This window comes from Copadichromis virginalis, linkage group LG4, assembly GCF_057382275.1.
Source record: "Copadichromis virginalis isolate Kocher_CV1m ecotype Utaka linkage group LG4, C_Virginalis_male_GT1.1, whole genome shotgun sequence".
NCBI lineage: Eukaryota > Metazoa > Chordata > Actinopteri > Cichliformes > Cichlidae > Copadichromis > Copadichromis virginalis.
The window spans coordinates 24,597,274-24,624,795 of NC_140621.1; the positions used below are offsets into that span (position 1 = coordinate 24,597,274).

At 40.7% G+C, this 27,522-nt stretch overlaps 2 protein-coding genes across 3 annotated transcripts; one reads left to right on the forward strand and one right to left on the reverse strand.

The window, feature by feature from the left end:
* Positions 1–1,556: 1,556 nt before the first annotated feature.
* Positions 1,557–27,487, reverse strand: tbcd (tubulin folding cofactor D). Of its 2 annotated transcripts, none has more exons than XM_085454384.1 (39): positions 26,789–27,487; positions 26,645–26,695; positions 26,435–26,532; positions 26,210–26,311; positions 25,950–26,096; positions 25,202–25,257; positions 23,349–23,481; positions 22,680–22,725; positions 22,052–22,184; positions 21,817–21,959; positions 21,657–21,717; positions 21,430–21,504; positions 21,231–21,325; positions 16,549–16,705; positions 12,651–12,708; positions 12,534–12,563; positions 12,098–12,183; positions 10,700–10,780; positions 10,527–10,600; positions 10,268–10,385; positions 8,724–8,784; positions 8,606–8,628; positions 8,486–8,517; positions 8,336–8,398; positions 8,176–8,252; positions 7,811–7,892; positions 7,590–7,708; positions 7,401–7,492; positions 6,918–7,058; positions 5,990–6,073; positions 5,593–5,751; positions 5,284–5,422; positions 3,282–3,403; positions 3,110–3,187; positions 2,933–3,019; positions 2,757–2,844; positions 1,939–2,048; positions 1,775–1,859; positions 1,557–1,685 (listed from the first exon to the last, which is right to left on the reverse strand). In XM_085454384.1, exons 1-39 carry the CDS (start codon positions 26,973–26,975, stop codon positions 1,665–1,667), a joined length of 3,594 nt encoding a protein of 1,197 aa, XP_085310510.1. In that variant the 5' UTR covers positions 26,976–27,487; the 3' UTR covers positions 1,557–1,664. The 2 variants fall into 2 exon arrangements, with proteins under 2 accessions (XP_085310510.1, XP_085310509.1); XM_085454383.1 differs by having other exon boundaries at positions 1,557–1,688.
* Positions 17,232–21,186, forward strand: znf750 (zinc finger protein 750). Its single transcript, XM_085454386.1, has 3 exons — positions 17,232–17,407; positions 18,917–20,182; positions 20,289–21,186. Exons 2-3 carry the CDS (start codon positions 18,924–18,926, stop codon positions 20,872–20,874), a joined length of 1,845 nt encoding a protein of 614 aa, XP_085310512.1. The 5' UTR covers positions 17,232–17,407; positions 18,917–18,923; the 3' UTR covers positions 20,875–21,186.
* Positions 27,488–27,522: the final 35 nt, after the last annotated feature.

The window sequence follows — 27,522 nt, forward strand, 5'->3', positions numbered from 1 at the left end:
TACGTTAGGGAAATTCTGCGATGATCTGGTGATGTTTATGTTTAACCATTTATGAGTAACTCTTTCAGGCAGACTACCAAACCACGTTACATACAGACACACCTACAAATCGCTTCATAATCATTAATCTAAGCAAACTGCATTGGATAAAATGTCTAATAATAACCTGAACAGCTGAAAGTGCACAGGAGCTCTTTCTTAATGTCGCACCAAACTGAATCGACGAGGAAGACGCCTCCCTCCCCTCTCCACTCCTCTAAAAAAAGGCCACCATTGTATGTGAAGAATTACCATGGATACTGCCGGCGCACTGTAAGCCTTTTAGAATTATTAGCATTCCTCTCTACCCTGAGCACTGTAGCAAAGCCGCTCTCTTTACGGTCAATCCGCCTTGAGAGAAACAACATTTCTTTCATTAGCAACTACAGGAATTTCCATCTGGCTGGGAATTAATTAAAGTCGAATTATGGGCCGCGGCAATATTGGCCTACTCAGACAAACTCAACAACGCCCGTGGAGGGTAAGAATGAATGTGGCCTTGTTAATGAGCAGGATACGAGGCACGGCCACTTGTCAGAGACACTAATTCAGAAGTTATTACTCACTCGTTATGAGACAAATCATGTCATATTTAATAGACCTATTTATAAATGAGCCGAAGTGACTGAACGGCTTTGGCACCATTATTGCTGATTCAAGAAACATATAAAGCTAATGGAAACAGCTGAAGCATGGCTTTCATATAAAATAACCTCAAACTTCATGTTATATTTCCTGATTTTGTCATGTTGATTTTCGATTACATAAACCACCACGAGGGGATTTTTTTTTCCAGTCATGGTTTTGTGCCGTGGAACTGCTGTTTAGAATATCATAGAGTTCATCCGTGAAAGAATAACTGGAAAAAATATGTCACTAATGATCTGGCAGCACTTGCTGAAATACACGGAGCCAAGCAAATCATAAAAAAACTTTTTTCTCTATCCATTTTAAACAGGTCAAAATACAGATCAGTTTCCACGAGAAAGGATAAATCTAGTTACATTAATCATATTATACACAGCACAAAAAAATGTAATGCAATATAGTGATTACCAGCTTAGGGAGTTTCTACACTGTGTGACTCGCAATCAGAAGCACGTAATTTGAAAATAATGCAACAATTCTATCTTTGTGAAGGAAGGTGTCGGACACAATGTGGCTACTATCAGCCTCTGATGACAAAGGCTCTGTACCACAGAGCACCAGGGAGGCTCTGCTATCAGGCCCCGATACTCCTCTAGCCCTTGGCACTTCCACCGATGCAGAAAAAGTAGGTCTGCGTAGGCCTCAGTGAGATTCCACGGTGTGTGCCAACATGGCTAAATGAAAACATCCCCCTGGAGTGTACGCAGACTACAGTTTAAGTTTCATCTATCTGTGTCATTCCAGGTGCAGATTACAAGTAAACAGCTCTACTGAAACCAAAGTGACATTAGGCTGTAACCAGAACGCACGCAAAGTGATAGAGATATAACCTTTATGCAGGTGTGTCTTAGTAATAACAACACAACAAATCAAGTAATTTCTTTTATACATTTATTGTATTTCGACTGTTTCCATGTGTTTTATTGGCAGTTAGAAGAGCTACCTGACATGGGGTGTTCTTCATTTCCTGTGAGTGATCAGGAAACCTGGACAGGGCCCTGCTGATTAAAGACAGCAGTTAGGATCAACTCAATTCAATTTGTTTGCCTTGTGCTCTAAACTCTCAATAATTACGCTAAATGGTTACCTTTGTAACTGGTTGTGGCCTGGGGACTCCTAACCAGTCGCAAAGCTGATTCCTATGTGGCCGAACTGTGGCGAGGTCGCTTTCCCTGGAAAGGAGCATGGCAACATTTTACATACTGCTTATAGTCAGTTTATTTAACAGCTGCCTCCAGTATGACTACTTACCAGTTAGTGTCACTTAGCAAAGTCATGGCATCATCCAACACCTCTGGATCAACAACATCATCGTAGGTCAGAAGCATCTCATACATCTGGCTGGCTGTGGTCTTTCTTATCTACAGTTGTGAGAAATACAAATTAGAACAAGAGTCAATAGCTATTCTAGCAATCAGCTATGCTTGATCCAAACATATAAACTGAGAACTAGACCTGATGACAATAATCATCACCCTGCATGTGTCCAAAGCCACATGCATATCAATTCATCCATTCATTAAAAGCGAGCACGTTATGCTCACATTTATTTTTATTCTTGGACTCTACTTGAGTAGCTTTGCATGATTCACAGTTCAAAAGGATTCATATATCTAATACTAATACAGTTCTGTTGATACACTGTCTGGAGGAAAAAAAGCTGTTTTAGCTCCTCTTGCTTTGAGGCCCCTTCCTTCTGATAGGTTGCCTCTCACAAACAAAAGCTTTGATCAGCAGGTGGGTGGGGCTTATGTGCTCACTGCCAGGGCTTTTCAGAGCAGAAGAAACTAGAAACTGTGTTTAGAGAAGTCTGAAAGCCAATTTTACACTCTATAACAGCGTGACAAAATAAGGAAAAGCACAATAGGTCCCCTTTAGTCCACTCAAAAATACAACGTGATGGGGCTCTAGTTTTCCTTAGAGCTGGCTATAAATATACAAAAAACATAAACAAAGCTGAATGTACAGTAATTAGGTGTTGAGATCTTTCCACCTGGATGAAACTGTTGATCAAAAAAACCCAACAATCCTGCTTCAAGGATAGCGGTGCACGCTCCAAGTAAACCTACCACAGGAAATGAATGGCAGAGCAGCAGCAGCAGCTGGGACAAAACCTTCTTTCTCACCTCACCTTGGAACTGGATCAGCCCACATAAACTGGGAAACACAAACCGGCATAGTCAACATACATTTAGCTTTAGCGATTTGCATCATGTGTGCATTTATCAGTGAGACAGAGACTTACACTGATATACATGCTCGCAGCTTGGAAATGTCTTTGGACTTCTTGAATTCTTTGCAAAGGGCCAAAAGGTCCACACAGAACGGATGACTAAGAAAACACAGGCAGAAAAAGTTTAGCTCTGACAAACATCCACATTTAGTTTAATACAAAGAAAGAAAAACAAATCACAGCACTCACTTCTCTTGCATGGTGAATATTTCGAAGCAGCTGTTAGCAAGAATCTGATTGAGCATCTTAAGAAAGGAAACGGACACTCTAAAAGGAAAAGAAAAGAGAATATATGCAGCTTTTACAAGTGTAATGTACTGAAAACAGGACAGATAAAAAAAAGCCTCACATCATCACGTACCTGTCATTGTGAAGATTGTCTCTGAAGATCCTCAGCAACGTTTCTCCAAATTGTCCCAGAGCAGCACTATCGCTCTGAATCAATTTCAGATGGTCAAACAGAGACTGGGAAGAGAAATGCACCTAAACAGAAACAGAAAAAACTAGTAAATATATATAAAAAAATAAATAAAGTGTTATTGTAAAACAGTATGATGTCACAGTGAAGATGAAGTCTGAGCTTTTTGTATATAAAACTACATCATTTTAACTGATCATACATAATAACACCCAAGTTTTGGCCACTGTAAGGTCCGTGTCTATAGTTTAATGCTTGTTCCAAATGGAAAAAAGTGTCTCACGGTGTTTAAGAGACAATAAATTCAATAAGACAGGACAGATTGACAACCCAAGAGTACGTGTACATGCAGTACAAAAACACTGCCGTGTTACGACTCTTTTCCTGTCATTCAAAGGCAAAGGTAGGAAATGTAAATAGAAAAAAACTGAGAAAAAACAGAAACCTGGACTATAATATTAAAATTACTGTGAAGTTATTGCTGAGCGAGTGCAAACTTGAGGAGCCTGGGAAAGAAAAGCATCAGATATTATCAGACCACAGCGAAGAAAGTGTCAAATCTTGACATTTGCAAGATAGCAACATAATATAGTTGCACAATGCCCTATAAACAGAGTTACTAAGAAACTCTTGGCTGAAAATCTCATCCACATTAATGCACATATATACACATAATAATAACAGTTTTTAATGTTTCAGTGGTTAATTTTCTGTTTTACGCCTCCAACTTTTTTCTGTTGTGTGGCTGCTCTTTTTCAGGGTCATGTGGGCCATCTACGTCCACACAATTCCTGGAAAGTTGGTAGATGCTTCATGTCTCTCTGGCCTGTGTGAATATGTGCCTGTGGTGTGAGAACAGTATTCTTGGCCCATGGATTGATGCAGTCTTGGCTCAGTTTCCTAAATGCAACCCTGTGCAAACATATCACTACTTCTCATCTCTGAGGATGTATCTGCAGTAAAAACCATTGGAAGACCAGGACGAGAGCTTGATTGCCTCTTGGGGAATATATTTAGGCCACCACTGGAAGACAAGTTTGACTTTACTGGCCCCACTGCTGCTATTACAAGCATTAAACTTATTTTCTTTAGTACATCTATAAACACTAAAAGCTAAGAAATAACCTAACTGGCTCCAATTTGTGTGTGCAAGTTCTCCTCCAAGTGATTGGTTTTAACAGGTTAGGTCATAACAGACGAAGGGGGGAAACTTGATCAACCCCAGCTGAGTCTCCCGACTGACGTTGAGTAAAATATTAGGACAGGAAATTAGCTAAACTCCAGATACAACCTATGGGATGTTCCCATTTTGAATCTGTAGGTAAGTCTGACTCACGCTTGGCCATAAAAAAGACAAGACGTAATCAGGTGGAGATGAGTAACATAGCTGGTATCAATGACTCGATGGACTGCCGTAAAGGCAGGTGTTATACGTCAGACACGAGATCAGAGTGCATCAGACTGATAGCTCCCCCTGCTGGTCTAAACTCAACCTGAGTATCAACACAAATCTTATTGTGTGTTGATCTTATTGTGGGATGTTTAATGCTGAAAAGTACATTTCTATAATAAGCCACTGCTTTATTCTACGCACAAATATCATTAAACATCTACTGGACTTCATTAAAAACACAAAAGCCCACAATAAGAGGTGCTAAATTTGTCCCTCTTTTCTGAGACGACTGAGTTCTTTAACATCTACCGGATGATGTCTTTCGAGTCTGTGTTAGCCAGTGCGATCCCCTTTGCTGTGGGAGCAGACTCAGGGTAGTGGACAGCCACAGAAGCAGGAAATCATTCCTACCGGTGATCAAACTTTACAGCTCAATAGGTGAAAATCTCTAAATCCCTCACTGCCAACCTTTTAGACGTTTACAGATTAAAACTATCACCCATCTGCACATAACAATGTAAAGATTTGACAATATTCAACTTCTCCACCTACTGTGGACTCTGTGATTCCTCCCACAGACACGGTGAGCCCCAGCAGAGTGTGGTACTGATACTCAAACAATCCCAGCAGCTGGGCGATATACTTGAAAGCGTGAGATGGAGCATTCCAGTTCAGAGTGGTTGTGGTCTCACTGAAACACAGAGCAAATGGGTCACAGATCAGCAAATAAAGCTGTCATCTACGAAACACTGTTAAACTGCATGTGCATGTGCCAAAACCGACCAAACACAAAAGGCTGGTTAAAATTATAGCAATTATTAAAGCTCCTAAAGCTACTGGTTAACTGTGGTAGTGACTCACATGGGGAAAATGCCCAACAGCTCCTCTCGGTGGGGAATGTGAGGTACTACAGGATCTGTGCTGTGAAGGAGGTAAAGGAAGATGGTGCCAGCGTGGGCTCTGTAGCGATCAATCTTCTCGGCAGATTGCTGGGCCAGGCAGCACATCATACATTTCACCCTACATACATTAGTGTGAAATAAAGACAATGAGCACTATCACTATTCTCTCACAGTTGTGTTTATACAAGTTTTGCTGCCATCAAGACTTAAGAAAAAAGATCTTGAACTACAAGAAGCTCAAAGGCAACATTGGATATAATTTATATGACAACAATAAACAGTAAAAGTAAAGTTGGAGAGCCTAGAACATACAGAAAAAACAGAACATATTTAAATAATTAAAGATTCGTACTCACATGTCTGCTGAAAGGATTTCTGGAGCACTGCTAGCCACCAGCATAGTCACATCTTTCAGACTAGTCATTGCCGCCTCTCTGACCCTGAGCAAGTGACACACACAGTATATTTAAATGGCATGGGCTTGAATAAACCCCACCACTTTCTATTAAATCTATCAATCTATTACTTTTTTTTAAGGTAATCTAAATGGACTGGAACTTATATAGTCGTTTTCTACTCCATCTGGGCACTCAAAGCGCTTTATACTACATGCCTGATTCACCCATTCACTCTTACTCATTCAATCACTTTTTTTTCTATGCTTAAGTGCTTTCTATCTAATGTTACACACATTCACCCTCTGATGGATTCATCAAGGGATCAAACCAGGGGATCAAACCACCAACCTTCCAGTCAGTATTTGAACTGCTCTACCTGCTGAGCTACAGCCGCATAAACAACAGAAGACCGTTGCAGTTTTACAGGATTCTGCAGTTTTACAGTCAAATTAGTTTCATGGCTAAAGGGCACAATTTGTTTATGTGAAATGCTGATCAGGGTGTTTATTCAAAACTTAAACACAAGCAACTTGTGAATTCTTGATTATATATGATGAAAATAAGGGAAGGGCTGTCTTCATTCAGTGTTATTACGAAAGAAAAAAAAAAGATTGCAGGTAAACAAGGAAGAAAAGCGATTCAAGAGAAAGAAGAAAATAACAAGATTACTAGACAGTGTAAAGCAAGCAGCCCATCCCATGTTGGAGACAAGTGACAAGCCTGGTGACATTCCAGGCGTGTCGGTAACCGTGGCCTGGAGCTACCTGTGACATGGGCACGTCCCTTTGTGGAGGGACAGAAGACCAGACGTCTCAATGGGGAAGAATTCTTCCTCCCCGAGGCGGTTAAAAGAACATATGTGCCTTTGAGGAGCAATTTCACTCACCAGGCCCCGACATCCCCTCTGCTGTCGGTGGTGTAATCGACCATACTGGAGAGGAGTGCGCCATACACCTCATCTACATTTGCAGAGCACAGGGTAGAGTCCGGAGAGCCTTCAGCACATGCGCCTGCTTTCACACTCACTCTGGTGGAGAAAATGAAAAACAGTTTGCAAATCAAAACATAATTTAAAAGGACAACGAGAAATATACACAAACCACAGCAAAGAAATTAAATTTGAATTTTGAGGAAAGATGCTATCGGAGAAATGGCCAGACATGCCCTTCAGGTCCTGCAGGTATAGTCGGCCAATTGTTTATTTTAGCACCACTGTCTACATATCCACGTGTTTAAACTAGCAGGCAAAGAGCCGAGGACAGACAAACAAACATAACAGTGCACAAATACACACCAAAGAAACAACAGGGTAGAAAAAAATGTAGATAGAAGATGAGAAGGCAATAAGCGTGTGCATATGAATACTCACTGAGCTACTGATGTGATTGCATCTCTCCTCGCCTCAGTAAAAGTCCCTTCCTTCTGGGTTTCAGCGCACAGCTGCCGAAGGCCTTCAATGATCTATCGCAAACACACAAACCAATTTATACCTAAAATGCAGAGACAGCTAGATGGAAAACAGCTTGAAAATGAAAGTGTGGACACACTTCAAACACACCTGCTTCAATTTGCCATGGATCATAAATTTTGGCAGACAGCCGAGGGCCAGGGCAGATCCGCAACGAGTGAGCATCTGTGGGTTGTTAAGCCCTTCAGTGTACTGAGACACCAGAGCATCTAAACATGTAAGGACACGGACATGTTACAGACATTAACCAAATCATACAGATGAAATCCATATTTGGTTATAGAATAATGAGAAAACCATAGCTAAGCTACCTTGCATTTGTGGGTCAGCCTGGCCTGGACTGGCCTGGTAGTACTCCTCACACAAGGCAGACAAGGCTGATACAAGTGCAGCCTGCAGACACAGGAAAGGGAAGGCCAGAGAGTAGAAAACAGAAAATAGTCCACAAATAAACAAATGGTGACAGTATTTGATTCCACAGCTTTGAAAATGACCAAACTAGTACACACTCTGGTGGAGCAACCACTTTACCTTATACTACAGATACCTGTGTTTTGCTCTATTGATTGGTTACAATAAACAGATATAACTGACGTATATAAATGAGCATCATCATTCTCACTGGTTCCTGGAATGACCTCAACATTAGAGAAGAATGAAAAGGCATTAAGCTTACCATAATGCCATCCTTTGCTCCACTAGAAACAAGATGAAGAGTCTTTATGGTGTCGTCTATAATCCACTGCCAGCCAGCTGTAACATAATACATACTGTTAGCTGTGATGTTGGAAAAAAAAAGAAAAGCAAAACCTCAGTGCTGTAAAGAACTGCCTTACTAATGATGGGGTCGTTCTTGAAAGGCATTTTGGACAGGGACAGCTTTTCTATAAGACTACAAACTGTGAAAAAATAAAAAACAAACAATCAGGAATCGTCAGCATGTCATGCAACTATTTTTTAAATTCCAACTTTGAATGTAAACTTACTTGCTGGTCTCATCAGCTCTCCACCAAAGCCCCTATGTAACAAAATAAACATAATTGTAATACGAGTAATATATTACTGATCTGCCATACTGCAAAGCTAAACAGATTATTTCAGCATACCTGTACTGTTTTCGGTCGTGTAGCTGAAAGTGGGCCAACAAATTTAAATGAGCAAGAAGAGCAAAGTTTGTTTAATTTGAAGTTAATCTTGAAACTATTTTTAAGTTCATGCACTTACCATTTGGTGAATGTTCTTTAAAGCATCCACACATTCTGGAGAAATCATGTCCACCACAGTCCTATGGGACAAATACAAGCCCGATTTTAATAGTGCCATCATTTAATGTGCCAAAGGCTTACAGGGCACTGTCAAAGCACGCTGCTAAAACAATTACATGGACACTTTGAAAACACATCAAATCGTTATGGGTTATCTATATTGATAAGGACTCAGTAATGTGTTAGTAACAAAAAAATGCCATATTCAGGGAGTCCATTTTACTGAAATTTGTATGGCCCGATGTGCTTCCATGCATGCCTGACAACATCAGGGCATGCTTCTAATGAGATGAAAGATAGAGTCCTGGGGGAATCTCGTCCCTGATTTCAATCAGGGCATCACTGAGATCTTGTACTACCTGGTGGCATCAGATTGACCAAAATATAATGTACCAAAGGTGCTCTACTGGATTTAGGTCAGGTGATTGTGGGGGCCAGTCAAGGGTATCATCGTCCTCCAGGAACTGCCTGGACACATGAGGTCGGACATTCTTGTCCACCAGGAGAATGCCAGGACCCAAAGCGCCAGTATAGGGTCTGGCAATGAGTCCAAGAATTTCATCCTGATACTTAATGGCAGTCAGTGTGCTGTTGGCTAGCCTGTAGAGGTCTGTGCATCCCTCCATAGATGTGTCTCCCCAAACCATCAATGACACACCACCATATACTGAATGATGTTACAGGAATCAATATTTTCCTTGGCTTCTCCAGATCCATTCACGTCTGTCATGTGTGCTCAGGGTGAACCTGCTCTAATCTGTGAAAAGCACACGGTCCTGCCAAATGTGGTATTTTATAGCAAATGCTAATTGGGCTACGAGCACGGGGTGCTACAGGCTGTAAGGCCCTTAGGCCAGCCTCATGAAGGCTTTTTCTCATTGTTTTGTCAGAGATATTCACACTAGTGGCCTGCTGGAGGTCATTTTATAGGGCTCTGGTAGTGCTCATTTTCTTCCTTCTTACACAAGCAGATAGGCGGAGCAGATATCAGTCCTGTTAAGGGGTTAACGACCTTCTACGACCCTGTCCAGCTCTCTTACAGTAACTGTCTGCCTCCTGGAAACTCCTCCATGCTCCTGAGACTGTGCTGGGTGATATAGTAAATCCTTTGCCAGTGGCACATATTGATGCGCCATCCTGGAGGACTACCAGTGAAACCTCTGCAAGGTCCAGTGAGGTATGGCCTCATGCTAGCAGTAGTGACACTTAAACTAGCAAAATGCAGAAGTGGTCTGTAAAACCATTCCTGTGTTGGGGGTTGTGTCATTGTTTCCCCTCTAGTGCACCTGTTGTTAATTTAATTAACACCAAAGCATGAGAATCAAACCAACAACCCCCTCTGCTACTTAAACGACCACTTTAATATGCCAGAAGTTTAACTGACTTAATGCTTTACTCTGATTAAAAAGTGTTTTTAACCCGTGTACATTAAGGTTTAAAAAGAAGTTTCAGTTCTAGACCAACCCTAGCTAATGCTACTTTTATTGTGTATATAAAGCCTACCTGTTGGTTTGAAGGCCCACTTTGTACAGAGCATGTGTGATCTGCCCGCAAGCCTGGATGGCTCCATGCCGGCCATGGAGATCAATACCCACGGCCATTTTCAACAGCTGCGGTAAAACTGAAACCGAGCAGGGAGGGGGAGTATAAAATTTCCACTCTTTATTTTTAATTGAAGGTTTCATTCAGTTTCATAAAGCATTTAGCAGTTGAACTAAAAGACAAACATTGACTGAGGAACAGGTAGGGTGACATTGTTTACCTGTTGCTGCCATATAATCAGGCACTTGAGGCGTCAAGTTGTGGAGAGCTTTAGTGGCAAGCTCTCGAATCATACTGCAAAATATATACACAAAGATAAATAGATAAATAAATAAGTGAAAACAAAACAGTGTCCTTTTCACATTTGGCAGCATTATTAATGCAAGTACTTACCCATCCCAGTGGTTGATCTTCATAGCTACTAAATGGTCGATCATGGATTTGGTGTACTCTGGGAAACCTGCTATATAGACACTTTGAGACAAGTAATAAAAAAATAACAACACACATAACAGTTTTATGCATGTTTTGGTAACCAATAGAATGCAAACATCAGTTTAGCCACACTTAAATCACATCTGCTATCACTGTGCTATGTTCCTTCCTCGTTCTGTATTCATTCATGCCCTGAGGCTAGCATCTTTATTCGTTTTCACCGCTTAAATGTTTACTAAGTTGGTGACACATTCCTGCCAAAGGTGCAGATTCTTGTAAAGGCTAAAGTTTTTCTGCACTGGCTTCAATATACACTTTATCAAATGTGTATGTGTATATACTGGGTTATAATATTAAGATTTTTGGTGCCGTTACAACTCAGTTACCTTAACCCAAGGTCATGTGATGATGTGATGATGGACTGTACACTTTATGTAAAAGGTTCATTTGAAGCGAGTGAAGAGTGGAGCCCATTGACATAGCAAAGATGAGGTGTGCTCGTGTTGTGGCAACTTGTCAATCACAAGGTAGCCACTCCCTGAAGCATGCCATGGTTTACTGTCTATTTCACTCTGAATAAGACTGCAGTGCACACAAAGACCAGTTTGCTGTACTGAAAAGGTCTTGAAACTGATTAATCAAGAAATAAGGAAAGTGTTTACTATAGTATAAAATGGAAAAAAGTGTAATTTTCTTATAGACATAATAAAGTGTGACCTTATTTTGTCATCAGTCAAAGAAGAATCCAAGATTATGACATTTCTGGACAGGTTTCTCTTTTTAGAGTGGGAGGCAGGGTCTATCTTCTAGAGCAGCGGTCCCCAACCCCCGGGCCTCGGACCGGTACCGGTCCGTGAGTCGTTTGGTACCGGGCCGCAAGAGTTGAGGCTCGGGTGTGAAATGTATGGTTTTCAGGGTTTTTATCGGTTTTCAGCGGTATTTTGTCATCGTTTTTATCATTAACTCTGTTTTCCTGGGTCTTTTCACGTGTGTTATGAATAAATCTTCTTTTTTTCGGTACCGGTACTAGTTTTATTTTGTTGTAATTATCCGCGACACCTTAAAGGCCGGTCCGTGACAATATTGTCGGGCATAAACCGGTCCGTGGCGCAAAAAAGGTTGGGGACCGCTGTTCCAGAGAGAGAGTACACAACCCACTTTTGGCCCGAATGATTTTTTTCTTGCTTGTCACTTATAGTGAGATAAGATATTTTTAATTAGGGACAACACACATAAACAGTAATGTTAGGAAAAACTGAGATTTAATTCTGTGCTGTGCCAGTGTGAAAAGAAAATGTATTACCTGTTTACAACATTTATTTTTTAGGCTACTGTGATTTGTGCAGTGTTTCTTACCTGATGTTCAGGTAGCAGTTGTTGAGATTACCAACTGCATAGTAGTCTGCTGTTGTTAAGATGTCAATACCATGAGGAAATGTCCCCTATTGAGACACAAGAAACCAAGAAAGTGCTGAGATGTTTCTACTGCATTTCATTAATTAAAGGTTGCTCATATTATTAAACACTGAGCTCATGATTATGAGATAGAAAACACACAGTTAGGTTCCAAATTCAAGAAACGATCTCACAGAGTTATTGCTCGAGGTCTACTTGCAAATCAAGCTTTTGCTGGTGCCCTGCAGCCATACTGGGAGGCTATTTCTTTACTTAAAAGGTTCTCACTAACAAGGCAAGTTTGAGCATGAGCTAGATATTTGGCAACAAATAAGCTTCAAATCACAGCGATTCTGTTAGTCACAATGTTCATGTAGTCAATACTGAGGTCACAAACCTGTCTGCCGACATTCTCCTGGAAGGCAGCCTGGGACAAAAAGAGACAAAATGAACTGCTGTCCTGTAACTGTATGTCTTAGTTAGGAAAGCATGGGATGTCGAAAAGAGAACTTACAGATGCAGCTCTGCGGCAGTTAACATTTCGATCAAACACAGCAGTGATCAGCAAAGCACTGCAGAAAGACACAAAGTATATGTTAAATACATTCAACCGCCACCAAACGTGTTGGAGAAGGTAATAACTTTTTCTTGTCACAGGGCGTTAAGTAAAGATGAATCAGCCTTCTTGTACTTTGTTTTTATAATTTTTCTGCTTGACGGATACTTCAATTTTAGAAAATTCTGTAGTTAACGCTTAAATACAGTTTTTATGCATATGGAATTAAAAATATACTAATATAAATGTTAGACTGCCCCATTCCTGTGAAATTAACCTCAATCTTCACCAACAGTGTACAGATTCTTATGAGCGCACAGATGAGTCAGATGCTAGGTTTCAATTACATCATTATTGCAAACTGTGATTGTGAACCACAGATTCTCAGCACAGACGGTAAACCATAATATGATTAAGCACGACTGCCTTCTGACCTAAATATCCCCACACCACGTTTAAGTGGGGGCCAACCTGTGACAGGCTGAGACTGACTGCTGTTGTCCTTTTTCCCTTCATGTACCCAGCTTCAGCAAGATCCCAGCATGGAGATTTACCAGCTGCCCAATTTGGCTATGCTAACTGCCCTCACCCTGAGGGTTTAGAAAACAAACTTCCTGGCTGAACTCTAGACATAAAGCTTACTCTAAATTACTTTTACCACTGCTACAATTAGTATATAGTTTATTTATTTAAGTTAGTAAGAATACAAGTGCATGAGTGTGCCCCCAAGCCACTGACAAAAGTGAGTTTTCTGTGAATGTCATCAAGCTTTGATGAATAGAGCAGGAACCAGCTTGTCTTAGCATTGCTGCCAAACGGCGACCGAAACCTACAACAGCAGGCGAAACCTGGCAGTCCTGTAGGCTAGAGAAAGGGAGGGTGTTGTCGCGACTGCTGATGATAATTTGCAGGGGTTCAAACTGACACTGCAGAGCTGGTCTGCACAGTCACAGGCCACAGGTCCATACATGCACACCAAGAAAAAGAGCTCAAGGATGAGATAAACCATTACTATTAACAAAGACTGAACACATGTCAATGGGTGATGTCGTACTTCTCTGCATGGTTGCTCATTAGATGGGAAAATCTCCCGATCTTGGTTTTTATTTTTAGAGCTAGTTCTGATTTTAAAGTGAGGCACATAAAACATTTTACTCAGCAAGTACCGTCTGTTAATGTTCATGTAAAAACAAACAAACAACGATTTCAGTACTTCTTGCCATGCCCGTATAAGCATGCTGCATGCAAATGAAGTCTTAACTAAATGCCTGCAGTTTTAACATAGCGGCTGCTGCAGCAACATGAGGGGAAAACATGCAGAAAGAAATGCACTTCTAATAGAGATAATGCAGTCTAAGGTAACAGAACATAAAAATCATTTTTATAAATTTGATGAGGATTGTAGGAAAAGACCAGATTTTGGTTCCTTGTTTTTCTAAAATAAATTTCCCTTCATGCTGCACCAGGGTTAAAAAATACTGAGATAAACCTTTCTGCACCAAACCTATAAACCTTCTGTTTTTCAGTCAAACACCAAAACAGAGCAAAATGTGCTCTTTAGCAGATATGCTAGATAATACTCCAAATGTCAACGTCCTGCAAACCAGGAATGCAGATCTTTAGATACTGGATCTCATTTCAAAACCGAAACGTAATATAAAAAGTTCTATGTAAAAAAAAAAAAAAAAGGACTATAGCCTTTATTTAGCATATAAAGCCCATGTTGTGCATTTGCTTTAAAAACAACAACAACAAAAAAGTACTTTTCCCACCCACTGCCTCAGACAATTGGAGCTTTACTGAATCTATTTGATTTTTACAACATAAAAATCCAAACTTGTAGCCTATTCTAAATTGAACACATGAAAACATTATCAAATGGCGATGTATGTTGCCTGTGTGGGGACATGCAAGACTGATATGACACAGAAAAACTGGTTTGAGGCAGTAAAAACACCTTGCAGTTTCTATGCAAATTGTAATGATAATGTCACTCCTAACAGCTGCAATCAAATGACTTGACTGATTACTTGACATGTCACGTGCACCGATCTCTTGATTTCAGCCGGTTCTTTGCAAAATTTCTATCCTCCATTTTCAACTGTATTATATTAATTAGAAAGGTGTTTCTAATTCTTAAATGCATTAACTTTAAACTGCTCAGGAGGATAAATGCTGACTTTGCTTGAATATTAAACCGCAGCAAGGTACTGAAGGAATCTAATGAAACTGGAGATAATTCTCTAAGTAATTATTTTGCATTTTACTAGTGGAATAACGATAATAGTTTTCCTCTGGGGAAATGAGGTTTGTTATACATTTTCTATAACAAGTGAAATTACTTTGAAAAAGTAATTAATTATAGTTACTAGTTACTTCTTCAAAAAAAGTAACTGAGTTACAATATTCTAAAAGTAATTAATTACTTGAAAAGTAACTATTGCCTTACTTTAAAAAAAAAAATGTAACCCTCTGGGGTCCAGGGTATAATTGGCCATTTTTCACTACTTTTGATGTTTCCTCTACATTTCACCGTTAAAAACTATTTACTTTGCCTTGATTGGTATCATTGTTTTTCAGCACAACCTCACGTGTTTGAATTTACAGTTATGTTTTCATTTTGATATACTGTATTAACGCAATTGATCTAAAATCAGACAAAAAAAACATAAATTCCAAGTAGAAAAGGTCTTTTACTGTAACAACCACAAACATGTTTATTTAATCATATTTCATAACTTTAAATGCAAATATAAATTGCCAATTTTAAAATCATATGCACAAGTTTTGCAAACAACAAGTTATTTGCAGCCATTTACCTTTTACCCTTTTTAAAAAAAAACATTTCAAACTATTTACAGAACAATCAGCTGTTCTGCATTCAATAAGATGCCACACAAATTATTTGTGCCACTCCAAAAAAATAATTTCTGTCCACTATAAAGGAGAACATCACAGCTTGATACCTGCAGATAGCAGTCACCTCATTGCTCGGACACACAACACAAAACTATCCACAACACTACACACTAACTACACAAGACAACACATTAACTACACACTCCAAACACGCTAAACGTCACAAATCTCTCACATCTCAAAACTGGCTCTCTCTCTTTTTTTCTGCTCTCTCTCTCGCCATCACTCCTAAAACTTCCCCCTATTCGTAAACAACCAAATGTCAGGTTGCCATATCATTTTTTGATTGGTCGACATTTTTCCACCAACTCGAAAGAGGTGTTTTTTGTTTGTTTGTTTTTTGGTCATAAGCAGAGAGTGCTTGCTAGCGCTGTCCTTAGACCGTAAACGTGATGAAACTATTGAGGAAAAATGCGTATATATTGTTTATCATGACTCTGGTTTTACGTGGCCTATCAACACAATTTAAAAACTGGTATATATCACCTTGTTGCTTTGTCATCTTTAAGTGGTCATGTGATTGGGTTACCACAACTACTTTATTCTTCCTCAGTCAAACAGCAGCACTCATGCGATTGTTTTGCCCCCTTAGCTCCAGGTGTTGTGCAAAAAAGTGATCGTCGGCCAGAAAGTGATTGCCGCCCGTGGGAGCGTGCCGCTGCTTAAAGCTGTAGCGCCCAGATTACTTACAGCTACTTCCGTGCAACTGATTATAGGTGCTGGAAGCTAAACACAGCTTCAACCGTCTGTTTGTTGAAAAATAGTAACGCGACCGCGCCGCATTTTCTTGTTAGTAACGGTAACGGCGTTGTAACGATAGGAATTGTAATTAGTTAGATTACTCGTTACTGAAAAAAGTAACACCGTTACTTGTAACGCCGTTATTCCCATCATTGCCTATGTGTAGCAGTGTTTCATGTGTATAAGGGAAGGTTACCTGGCAATCTGAGTGACAAAAGGTTTGAGCTCCTTGGGTTCATAAGCCCTCGCAAAAGACCAGCAGACGTAGCAGGCAGCATCACGCACATTGGAACCAACACTGCACGCTCCTCTCTTTTCCTCGTAGATTAGGGACTTGATAATGAGTGGCACAACTGCAAGCAGACACCGCAGTGAGATGAAAAGTTGTCAGAAATGTCCAAAATATATATTACACAAACTGCATGAAATGTTTTTGGTAAGCAAAGATCACTACTTTATCTTCACAAAGCTTGACTTTTGCAATTCCAGATTAAAGGAGAGTAATACAACATGAAAATAAGCTAGCACCAGTTCATAAGACTTTTCAAGGTCAGATTATGAACAATATAGTAAGTGCATGTTATTTAGGATGATTATCAAAATAAATCTGTTTCATAATAACAGAACATTTGTTTTAACAGAAAATAAAAAGGACTAATAGGAGAATAAATGGCCTGCCTGCTATTAAACTTTATTTAAAACTTCATATACATTATTTGTTCAGTTGGAACCAGAAAGGGGAAGAAGGATTGCAACCCCCCCCCACATGTAAATCATTGCTTGAGGCTTGACTAATACCAGGTACATCAGTGTTGCCCGAGGGCCTTGCTGTTTAGATGAAAGCTCCACCCACAGGTGAGACAACTCCTCAGAGATAGAAACTCACCACACAACAAATATCAAACACATTCATGATCACACACACACGTTCACCCACTCTGAACTCCGAGCACGTACCGACGGAGGTGTCCTGACCAGAAAGTGCCGTGCGGCGTGAAGCGTGGAGCAGCCCACTGGATAAAGAGGATAAGATACTGACCCTTTGGCTAGAGAAGGTAGGGTTTGTTTTGTTTTTTTCTTTTTTTGTCTTTCTTTTATTAACACTAAACTTATTTTCAGCACTCTATCAAAGCATTTCTTTGCCAATGGATAAGACTGACTGTGATTTGTAATGGTGTTTCTAACCATTTTTATTGGCTGCATAAAGGGTAGGGATAACTGTGCACCTGCTACCTCTTGATCCTAATTAGTCCCTGCTCAGGCTGCAGTAACTGAGCCACAGGTAAATATCTGAGCTCTGCAGACAACCTTTTAACCAGGTCTAAAATACTTATTTAGACAGCAGACAGACAGCCTTCTTTAAAGAATATCATCTTTAAAAAACTAAACTTACCTGATCTCACTCCATCCAGATTTATTTAAAAAAAACAAGTAAGTTTAGATCCTTTATTTTGTTTTTTGTTTTTGTTTTTTTAAAGCTGTATTATAATGAAAATAAAGACTTGTTATAAGAAGACTTTCGAAAGACTTTTACTTCTTAAGAAGGGAGTGGTTTTGCATGCTACCACAGTTGGGACAGAAACTCGAGTGGCAACTTCTTGCAACAGCGCATGACAAGCAGGTTCCTCTGAGTCCGCCCACCAACACTGAACTTACAGCTTTAGGTGATGATTCGTTTCAGAAGCCTGAAGTGCTACAGATGCCATCCTCGTTTGCAGACTTACTAATTGCTGATATTGTTCAGCTAGCGTGAACGCTGTATCACAAGAAAAACTATTAAACAATTACTTCCAATACTCATGCGTCTCCTGAGCTGGTGAGCTCATCAAGTGATAAATTCATCCCGCAGGTGTAGTCATGGGAAGCAGGTGGCTGGTGGTTCCCACGCCGACAGCGCAGAGTTTAGTAGATTGAGAGCGAGAGAGGGAGCGAGCTTGTCTCTACATGCCCTCGAGGTTTGTGCTAGAAAGTGTGTAGTCTAACTGTCTAGTGGATTAGCGACTCTCTAACATTAGAGGCGTGATGAGCAAAGCAAGTGCGAAACATGTGGAGGTGTTTGCAGGCTGCCGTCAATCAACCAAAACGAAACTAGGACAGAACTGCATCTATGCAAACGTGTGGCAACATTTTTGCATATGGTAGGCTACTTTACATATTTGGGTATATTTCTGTTTGGTGTCCAAAGCACTGTGAAGTTGCAGAAATACATTAGCCCGAGGGCTCTGTGTTTTGTGCAGCTAGAGATTTTCTGGCTGAGCAGCTGAAGAAACACTCACCGAAAAATCAACCACTTTTTACGGTAACCAGTCAAACAACTTGAGCAGGCTCATTACTTGACAGCAAGCTTGGGAATCTGGTACAGAGTAGGGTTGGGCATTTGGATGGATTTACTGGCCATCGGCAACTGGCCTAGTCCATTGACATTTGTGACTTTTTTTGTAAGACGGGTGTGTTTTGTTTTTTTTGCCGATTTATTGGCATGTTTACTTTAGAATAGAGGTACTTCAGTAAAATCTAAACCATTACTAAATCTCCAACTATGACACGCTATACTCTTCTTTCAGAATCAAGATGGAGACTGTTCAAGAACGCAAGCCAAAAAGACCCCACTATATTCCCCGACCACCAGGCAAGCCTTTCAAGTACCAGTGCTTCCAGTGCCCATTCACCTGCAACGAAAAGTCCCATCTTTTCAACCATATGAAATACAACTTGTGTGAAAACTCCATCTCCCTCGTATCACAGAAAGGTGGGCAAACAGCTAGACAGATGAAGGCAATGGCAAAAGCAATCCCTCCTAAAACTAAGGATTTAACAAATGCCCAACCAGCAGTTCAGAACAACACTCCAGAGAAGCAGGGAGCTGAAGAGAAGAAAGCTGAGAGCACAGATGACACAGAAAAGGTCGATGTAGGGTGTGACAGTCCAGTCATCAAGGACAGTCAGAGTGCAGCAAATCCAAATATGGTTTCAGAGACACAGAGCACGGAAAGCAACGAGGAAAAGGATCAGACGCGCCCATCTGCCTTCTCACCTGTCACACCCAACCGTGACGGAGCAGAAGCTTTCAAGACACCTGTGAAGCAGACCGAGGACTTGCAAGCTCCTGTTCCCACTTTCAACCACCCACGCTTCCCATGGAGCACGGTTTCATCATCCATTCCCTTAAAATCATTCGCGCCTCTCTTGGTTCCCGAATATTCTCCTTATCTCCAGCCTGATCGGCCCCTATATCCACCTTACTATCTTCCAGGAAATCACCATGTGAATGAGCCAAACTCTCCTTCCTTTCAGGCAGATTTTCTGGATCCCCAGAGGCCTATGGTACAACAACCAGTGACTCCAGCTAACACTTCCCCATTTCCCTCTTTCCCATACAGGTACTGCCATCCTCTTCACCCAGGGCACCCTCTGCCTTACACTCTGTACAGACCCCACGAGCTTTCTATGCCAATTGCAGGACACAGATATATTCCTTTGGATATGTATGGCCCAACTTTTGGCCATAAAGACTATGACTTGTACATACATTCACGTGCCAGTCTGAACCACCCACACACTTCTACACAAGCAGAGAGCCACCACGGGCAAAGTGGAGACAAGGCAACAAGGCTGAGTCCCAAAGAGGGCAGCTCAGCTCTGGGATCCCCTGACAGACCCAGCCAAGCTCACATCATCCAGCGAGACATCGAGGCGCTGCAGTACACCAACATCAGTGAGTCACAGATCGGCCCACAACTAGGAAACACGTCTACAGCGGTGCAACACATCAAAAATGACTTAAGACCAGAGGAGTGTGCAGAAATGTCAGCTCAGCACGTAGACAGAGGGTAAGCAAAATTCAAAATTTTGGATGTATTAATTTTAAAAACGTTTTTGTTTCTATTATTGTATTGTTATGTTGTGTACATTATGGTTTTGGCCTTTCCGTTTCAGATTAGCTGCGAACAGCAGATTTTCCTTCATGTCTGATTCTGATCCACATCCTGAAACTTCATCAGAGCGTCATGAAGTCGACAGCACAGATGATATGGCTCCCCTCAACCTCTCAACAAGAAACCAAGACAAGGAAAACATTCAGTCTGTCGACAGACTGAGCTGCTCAGACACAGTGAAATCAACAGAGCATGAGTCGCCCCTGAACCTCAGCCTCAAAACTTCTCAGACCAGCCCTGTATGCAGCTCTCCAACAAGCACTTTAGAAGATCTTCAGCAGAGCTCCATTGAAAAGCTGGATGAAGAGCCTTGTGACCAGAGGCAGACTGCAGCTCTAGCACTCTGTCAGCTAGCCATTGCAAGCTCTGCAGCGTCTTCACGTGACTTCAGTACTATAGACGAGCCCTTGACAGATTCCACAGAAGCTAAAAGTCCTGTTTATCAAGAGAAGAGCAAACAAACGACCAGGGCCAAGGCAACAGCAATCAAAAGACCACACAGTGGAAAGGCTGAAAACAAATGCCATAAACCCAAGAGAGTAAAAGCGCCCGGACGGGTTCTGAGGAGGAGATCTCGTTGCTGCTAACAACTAAACTCTGACTATAATAAGGACTATCTCTGATCTAAAGTCTAAAAGCCTCATTGATAATGGACTTCTTATTGTATTGATTTAGCACTGAAAGATTTAACTGTTTTAGCCAATAGCACTGCTACAAGGTTAAAAATGTAAAATGTTACACTGTTCTTTTTTTTTTTAATCTCAGAAATGACTTGAAAAGGTGATGAGCAAATTTTGCAAGTTTTCTAAAAGTTGAACAATTTTGTAAAGCAGACAACTGTAAATGTCATGTCATATGTATAAAGATGCTTAATAAAATAATAAAAGTTGTTTACAGTAGTCTGTGTATCATACATTAAGTATTGAGATATTAAATCACCTACCATCTGTCAATCTGGAAGGCAGCAGCAGTCCTCTTCTACCCAGTTCAGCAAGTGCCAGGCAGCCTCCATGCCAAGCGTTGTCTGTTTCCTGGAAGCTTCAGGATCAAAACACATGCAAAGCATATCAAAACGCAGAACATTGCCCCTCTATGAGGGGTAAGTAACAGAGAGAGCCGAAATGCCCCAAGCATGAATGTACCTGAAGCAGTCCAGCACTGATCCAACCACCTCATCTGCCAGCTCCTTGGGAAGCCTTCCAGTCACCCTCCCAATGCTGAGGGGTTAAACAACATAGATTACTGTAACACAACAACTCTTTCTCATGATCTGCTTTTGACATGTCAAAATACCAAAGACAAGCAGCAACATGGATGCGTTTTTATAAACAGTTCAGGTTTTTCAAGTGTCATATAAAAGGTTTGTTACCCCTTTGCTGCAGACCAGCGCACGATTGTTTCCTTATCTTTCAGTCCCAATAGCAGATGTTCTGTAGAATAACATGCAAATCAGATTTTTTTATTTTATTATTATTTTTAAATGTTTTGTAAGGACAAACATTTTAAATTAATTGGAAGCAGAAACTTACCAATGACAGTCTCCACTTCCTCGGGAATGTCGTAGTCCTCCTCCTGTTCTTTTGTCTCCACTTCAGAGGTCGCACCAGTACTGTCTGCAGCCGATTGGGACATGGAAAGGTTTGCTGCTAAGGATCGGTTGCCTCTCTGATACCTGAAAATTTTGCATATTACAAAAAAGCACACACACAAAATGCATTTCTGTGTTTCTGCTTATTTTAAAAACTAGCTGGTACTAAATCTGACCTCCAAGCGGCCAAACGGGGCTTTAAAAAGGTAAGGCCGAGCCTCTGGGTTAATTTGACACCAAGCTTCCTCAGCATGGCCTCGCTGCTCTCTGACAGATGCTTCTTTTCCAGACACTGTAGAACTGCAGGAGCTGAGGAAATTTATTTATTAAATTTATTACATGAGCGAACACACAGGAATATAAAAAGTTTGTGGAAATTAATACTTAGATTGAAATATTTTCCAGGTAGTGAAGCTATTAAACAATTAGTTAAACAACAATCACATGCCAGTTATACAAGAGACAGCATGTCAGTGATTCTTTTTATTTATTTATTTTTGTCCCCAAAATGAGACTGTAGAGCAGGGGTAGGCAACTCCAGGCCTCGAGTGCCGATGTCCTGCAGGTTTTAGATGTGTCCTTGATCCAACACAGCTGATTCAAATGGCTAAATTACCTCCTCAACATGTCTTGAAGTTCTCCAGAGGCCTGGGAATGAACTAATGATTTGATTCAGGTGTGTTGACACAGGGTGATGTCTAAAACCTGCAGGACACCGGCCCTTGAGGCCTGGAGTTGCCTACCCCTGCTGTAGAGCAAAGTCTTGCTTCTTACTTTGTGCATGAACAAAGAAAAGGAACCTACCATACTGCAAGAGGTCATCTCGTTTTCCATGCTTGAAGAGCTTTGCCTGTAACATAGTTTGTTTTTTTTAATGCAGCTGGTACATAGCTGCACTTTTAAGCATCTCCCATTAACCACAAAAACATGTAAGCTTGAGTTCTGAAGTCTTGAGACTAAATGCACAGAGCCAGTTTTGAATGCCCTAAGCAACACCTTGGCTCCAGGTTCATTTAGCAAACATTAAGTGCAAAGCGACGCTTTTTAAAAACATGCTATACAAGTTTACGTGCCAATTATACAACATTCATGTGCATGCTTGTGGGATCCATTAGATCACCTTAGATTAGACAAAGTGATCTAAACGTAGCTTATCAATGAAGGTGTAACATGGGAAAAAACTTCTGTTGTCTTAAAAAAAAAAAAAAAAAAACAAGAAACGTTTTTCTTAAATCATTAGATGAAATTGAATTAAGTCACTTGAAGCAAGAGATCCCACACATGCAGCAGGTGCATAACACACCTGCTAAAACCACACAGGCTATTGTGTGAAGCATACCAGTCATGTCAGCTCTTGTAAGTCCCCCTCGACAGGTTTTTATACACACAGACTACACTGTCTTCAAACACACATACACACACAGACAAGTATGCACACAACATACAGGCTTGAGTGTGAGCGCATATGTTTACCAGAGACTGCAGAGCACCATCCAACACCACAATGTTTCTTAATGATTGATCATTGGTCTGGGATATAGTGGCTAGATTCCAGTCCAAAAAGTCTCCGAGGCGCTTCTGTTTCACATCAGGGCGAGTCACGAACCTGCAGAGTCATGTAAAATAAGACAACACCATGAAAGACCAAATCGCTGACACTAAATATAACAAGAGCAATCTTGCCCTCTACTGGATAAAGACCTGATTACAGATCAATAGTTTTAAATTGTTTGTTGGAATTTACTTCGAATCTGAGATATATTTGTAACCAGGGGCAAAATGCTTTAGTAATGATCTTGTATGGTTTTCAGTAAAAAACATATTTTCACAAACATAAAGGTGCACAATTAAAAACATCGTAACTGTGTTTTTTAGCTTAGCTTTGAAGCAACACACTGTAAAATAATTAAGATTATGGTCATTTGAAAAATACCCTGGTTTCCACTAGACTGAAAGTGACTATGATGTCAGCAGCACCTGAAACACACACCATATCTTAAATCTAATACTGCATGCTACACTCTCCACTCCAACACACAGATGTCTAATGGAACAAATACCAGAAATAATTTATTAAACAGCAGGGGGAAACATTATTAGATCATAAAAAACTAAGTTTAAAATAAAGTCCATAAGAATTTGAACAATGTAAATCACTAAAAAGATTTTAAGTCAAAGAATCAACATGTGGTTGAACTGCAGACTTTCAGGTTTAACTCAAGGGCTTTGACAGAAATATTGCCTCGACAATATTACTACACTCTGCTCAGATTCAACCAAATGCAGGTGCATATATCCCACCTAATGCTAATGATAAGCTTGCTATGAGCGAAATCCATGCGGCCACTAGCAAACAACAACCTGTACACACTGAGGCTGCATTTATTGTAGCAGGTGACTTCAACCACTCCAACCTAAAGACAGTATTAGCTAAATTTTATCAACATGTCTCCTGCCACACAAGAGGGGACAACACAGGACAATGTGTATACAATTGCAATTCCTTTTCTGATAACATATTTTATTCTGTTATATATAGTATTTTATTCTATTCTATAGTATATAGTATCTTATTCTTATTATCTTATCCTACTCCAGTGTTTTTCTTAATTTTTGCTACTGTAACTTTAGACTGTTCACTTTCTGCTGTGGTACAACAAATTTCCCATGTGTGGGACTAATAAAGATTATCCTTATCCAGGACAGCACGGTGGCACGGTGGCTAGCACTGTTGCCGCACAGCAAGAAGGTCCTGAGTTCAATTCCCCCATCAGGCCGGGGTCTTTCTGTGTGGAGTTTGCATGTTCTCCCCGGGTACTCCGGCTTCCTCCCACCGTCCAAAGACATGCAGCTTGTGGGGATAGGTTAATTGGATAATCCAAATTGCCACTAGGTGTGAATGTGCGAGTGAATGGTTGTCTGTCCCTATGTGTTGGCCCTGCGACAGACTGGCGACCTGTCCAGGGTGTACCCCGCCTTTCGCCCTATGACAGCTGGGATAGGCTCCAGCGCCCCCCGCGACCCTGAAAAGGATAAGCGGAAGCGAATGGATGGATGGATGGATATCCTATTGCTGGAGCCTACACGGTAACGCCCCTCCCCCACCTGGGACAGTCTGATCACCTTTCTTTGTTTCTCCCCCGAATATTCACCACTCATCAATCGTGTGAAACCATTAGCGAAGACAATCAAAGTGTGGCCAATGGGAGTAGGTTGTGTACTCCACGACAGATTTAAAAACATGGACTGGAGCATGTTTACCTCTCAGGTATGTTACTAAAAACACTGTTTAACTTTAAGTGTCTGTGTGGTATTTGTCCACTTACTTTGATACCAATACAGATGCAGCATTTCTTGCACTGTCGCTCACAACTAGATAAGACTGTGGAAGAAAAAAAATAGTGCGATTATTCATACTGTTTAAAAATACACAAACACATACTGTATTATGCAAATTTGAAAAAATTGACAAAAATCTTAAATGACAAGATTAAATCTAGTGCCAATATCACACTGCTGGATTTTCTTGTTAAGGAATCTCTGGTGGATCAGTTTGTACAGGAAGGCATATATATCATCAAAAATCAAGCCGCAACACTACATAGCGACTCCCAAAGTGTGGGCAGGGACCCCTGGCGGGATGCAAAGGCACTGTAGTAATAGAAATTCACCTTAAAATTACTCTCAGATATGTACAGTTAAATATTTCTATAAAATTAGTTTATGTATATAAAAAACTGGTAATATGAGATGGTTTACTCCTTATTCTGACCTAATTTCACTACTCTTGTACTGAAGTTTGTGTCTCAGTGGAAGGTGGGTCACACATTGGCCTTAGCACTTTACATATGACTGAGTAGCATTAGCTATCTATAACCAACAGCCTTTGTTATGTTTTTTAAATAAGTTTTTCAAGGAAACACATCACTTTCTTTCTTATTTTGATTTGAGTTAAAAATTTAAGACTAAGTGGGCCCCATGCGATTTTCTTTTTTAAGTAGGCCACAGCACTCTTGACTTTGGCAATGGCTATGCCAAAACATAAAAACATCATATCACTTTGGTATAACTAACCTTGGCAATAGCTAGAATGCGATCCATGATAGGCTCTCTAGCCTTACCACCATCTGACTCGAGGTGGCCATCCAGACGAGAAAGATCGAAGGGTATGAGGCAGGTCATAGACAGCCATAACAACAACATGTACCGAGTTTCCCAAGTCTGGAACAAGTAAATAAATAAAGATCAAAACAATATACACTATTGCCTATAGGTATATGTAACTGATGCATCAGTGTGAAGCTATTATTTTTCCCTTTAAACTAAAGCCTCACCTCAGAGTCACTGGGATCCTGTCTGGACATCAGGTCCAGAACTGGCTGGACATCGGCCACCTCATGAGGAAAAAGCTGCATGAAAATTTTATAGCCTCTGACCTAACCAGAAATAAACAAACAACGTGCAGGATTAGTGAATCTGCTGCATAAGACATGCGTGAGTGCAATCACATTGCGGCTTTTATTCAGTGCAGTCAGGAGGTTTTTAATGAGAAAACTGACCTTGCAGATTACGTAGAGGAACTTGAAACACAAATGAACCAACGAAGGTGGAGACTTTTCACTCCTTATAAAGTCCAGTATCATATTTAACATCCATTCTAAAATAAAAAAGGAACAAAATAAGGAAGGAAGTGTTTTTATAAACTGCAAGCTCCTTTGACTTTTTATAAACTGAGTGATTTTATTTGTAAATTAGCTGTTGTAGTGTACCTAGATGAGGGTCCAGCAGATGAGGCTGCTCTTGATATCTGTTCATTATTACTGCAGGGAGAAATTAGCAGACCATCACGTCTCCAAACTAATCACTTAAAATTGCTTATCTTGGGGAAGCTGATTTATTTGTGACCGTCTCACCTAGGAACCTCTCTGTAGTAGACTCCCTTGGCCCCAGGTCTCCGTGGACCTCCGGCAGGCTGGAGATGAGGGCTGTGGTCTCGCCTCTCTCACTGAAGCTGCCCAGCACACAAGTCTGCACAATAGCGTCCGCCTCTCCTCCTCCTTCACCACCGGAAAACCCATTCTCCGTCTCCGATAGAGGCATTATCGCAGACCTTTAGCACGAGTATCTGTTGCAAGTTATGACAGGTTTAGCTAGCTAATATTAGCATTTGTGCGAACAAATAAAAGCGGAAAGGTGGAAATTATTCCAGGAAACTGGTGAATTGAATTAAAACATATACTGATAAGATGCGTAGGAGGTTCAGAGAGTATAAGCGCGAAATATGGCAGCTCTCAAAATTACATAAACTTCACTGGACACAACTATTGTTGATGTCTATAACGATGCAGCTAGCTGTTGTAGTCGTACCCCGCCCCGGTACGGCAAGCGAGATGGCTCACGTGGTTAACAGGGGCGGAAATTAAAGTCCCAGGTCACGTGTTCTCTAGACCGTATTAATGCAGGATATGTTTACTAACCTTTTACTAAACAGTTATTTGGGCTGCTGTGAAGTTGACCTAATGATGAAACATTTCTATCCAAATGGGATTGTTTTTCTTTTCCATGCCTCCATTCACAGGGAATTAAGGTGTGTAAATCTAGTGTGTAAAGGTTTTCACACTAGATAAATAACAAATTCAGCAGGTCT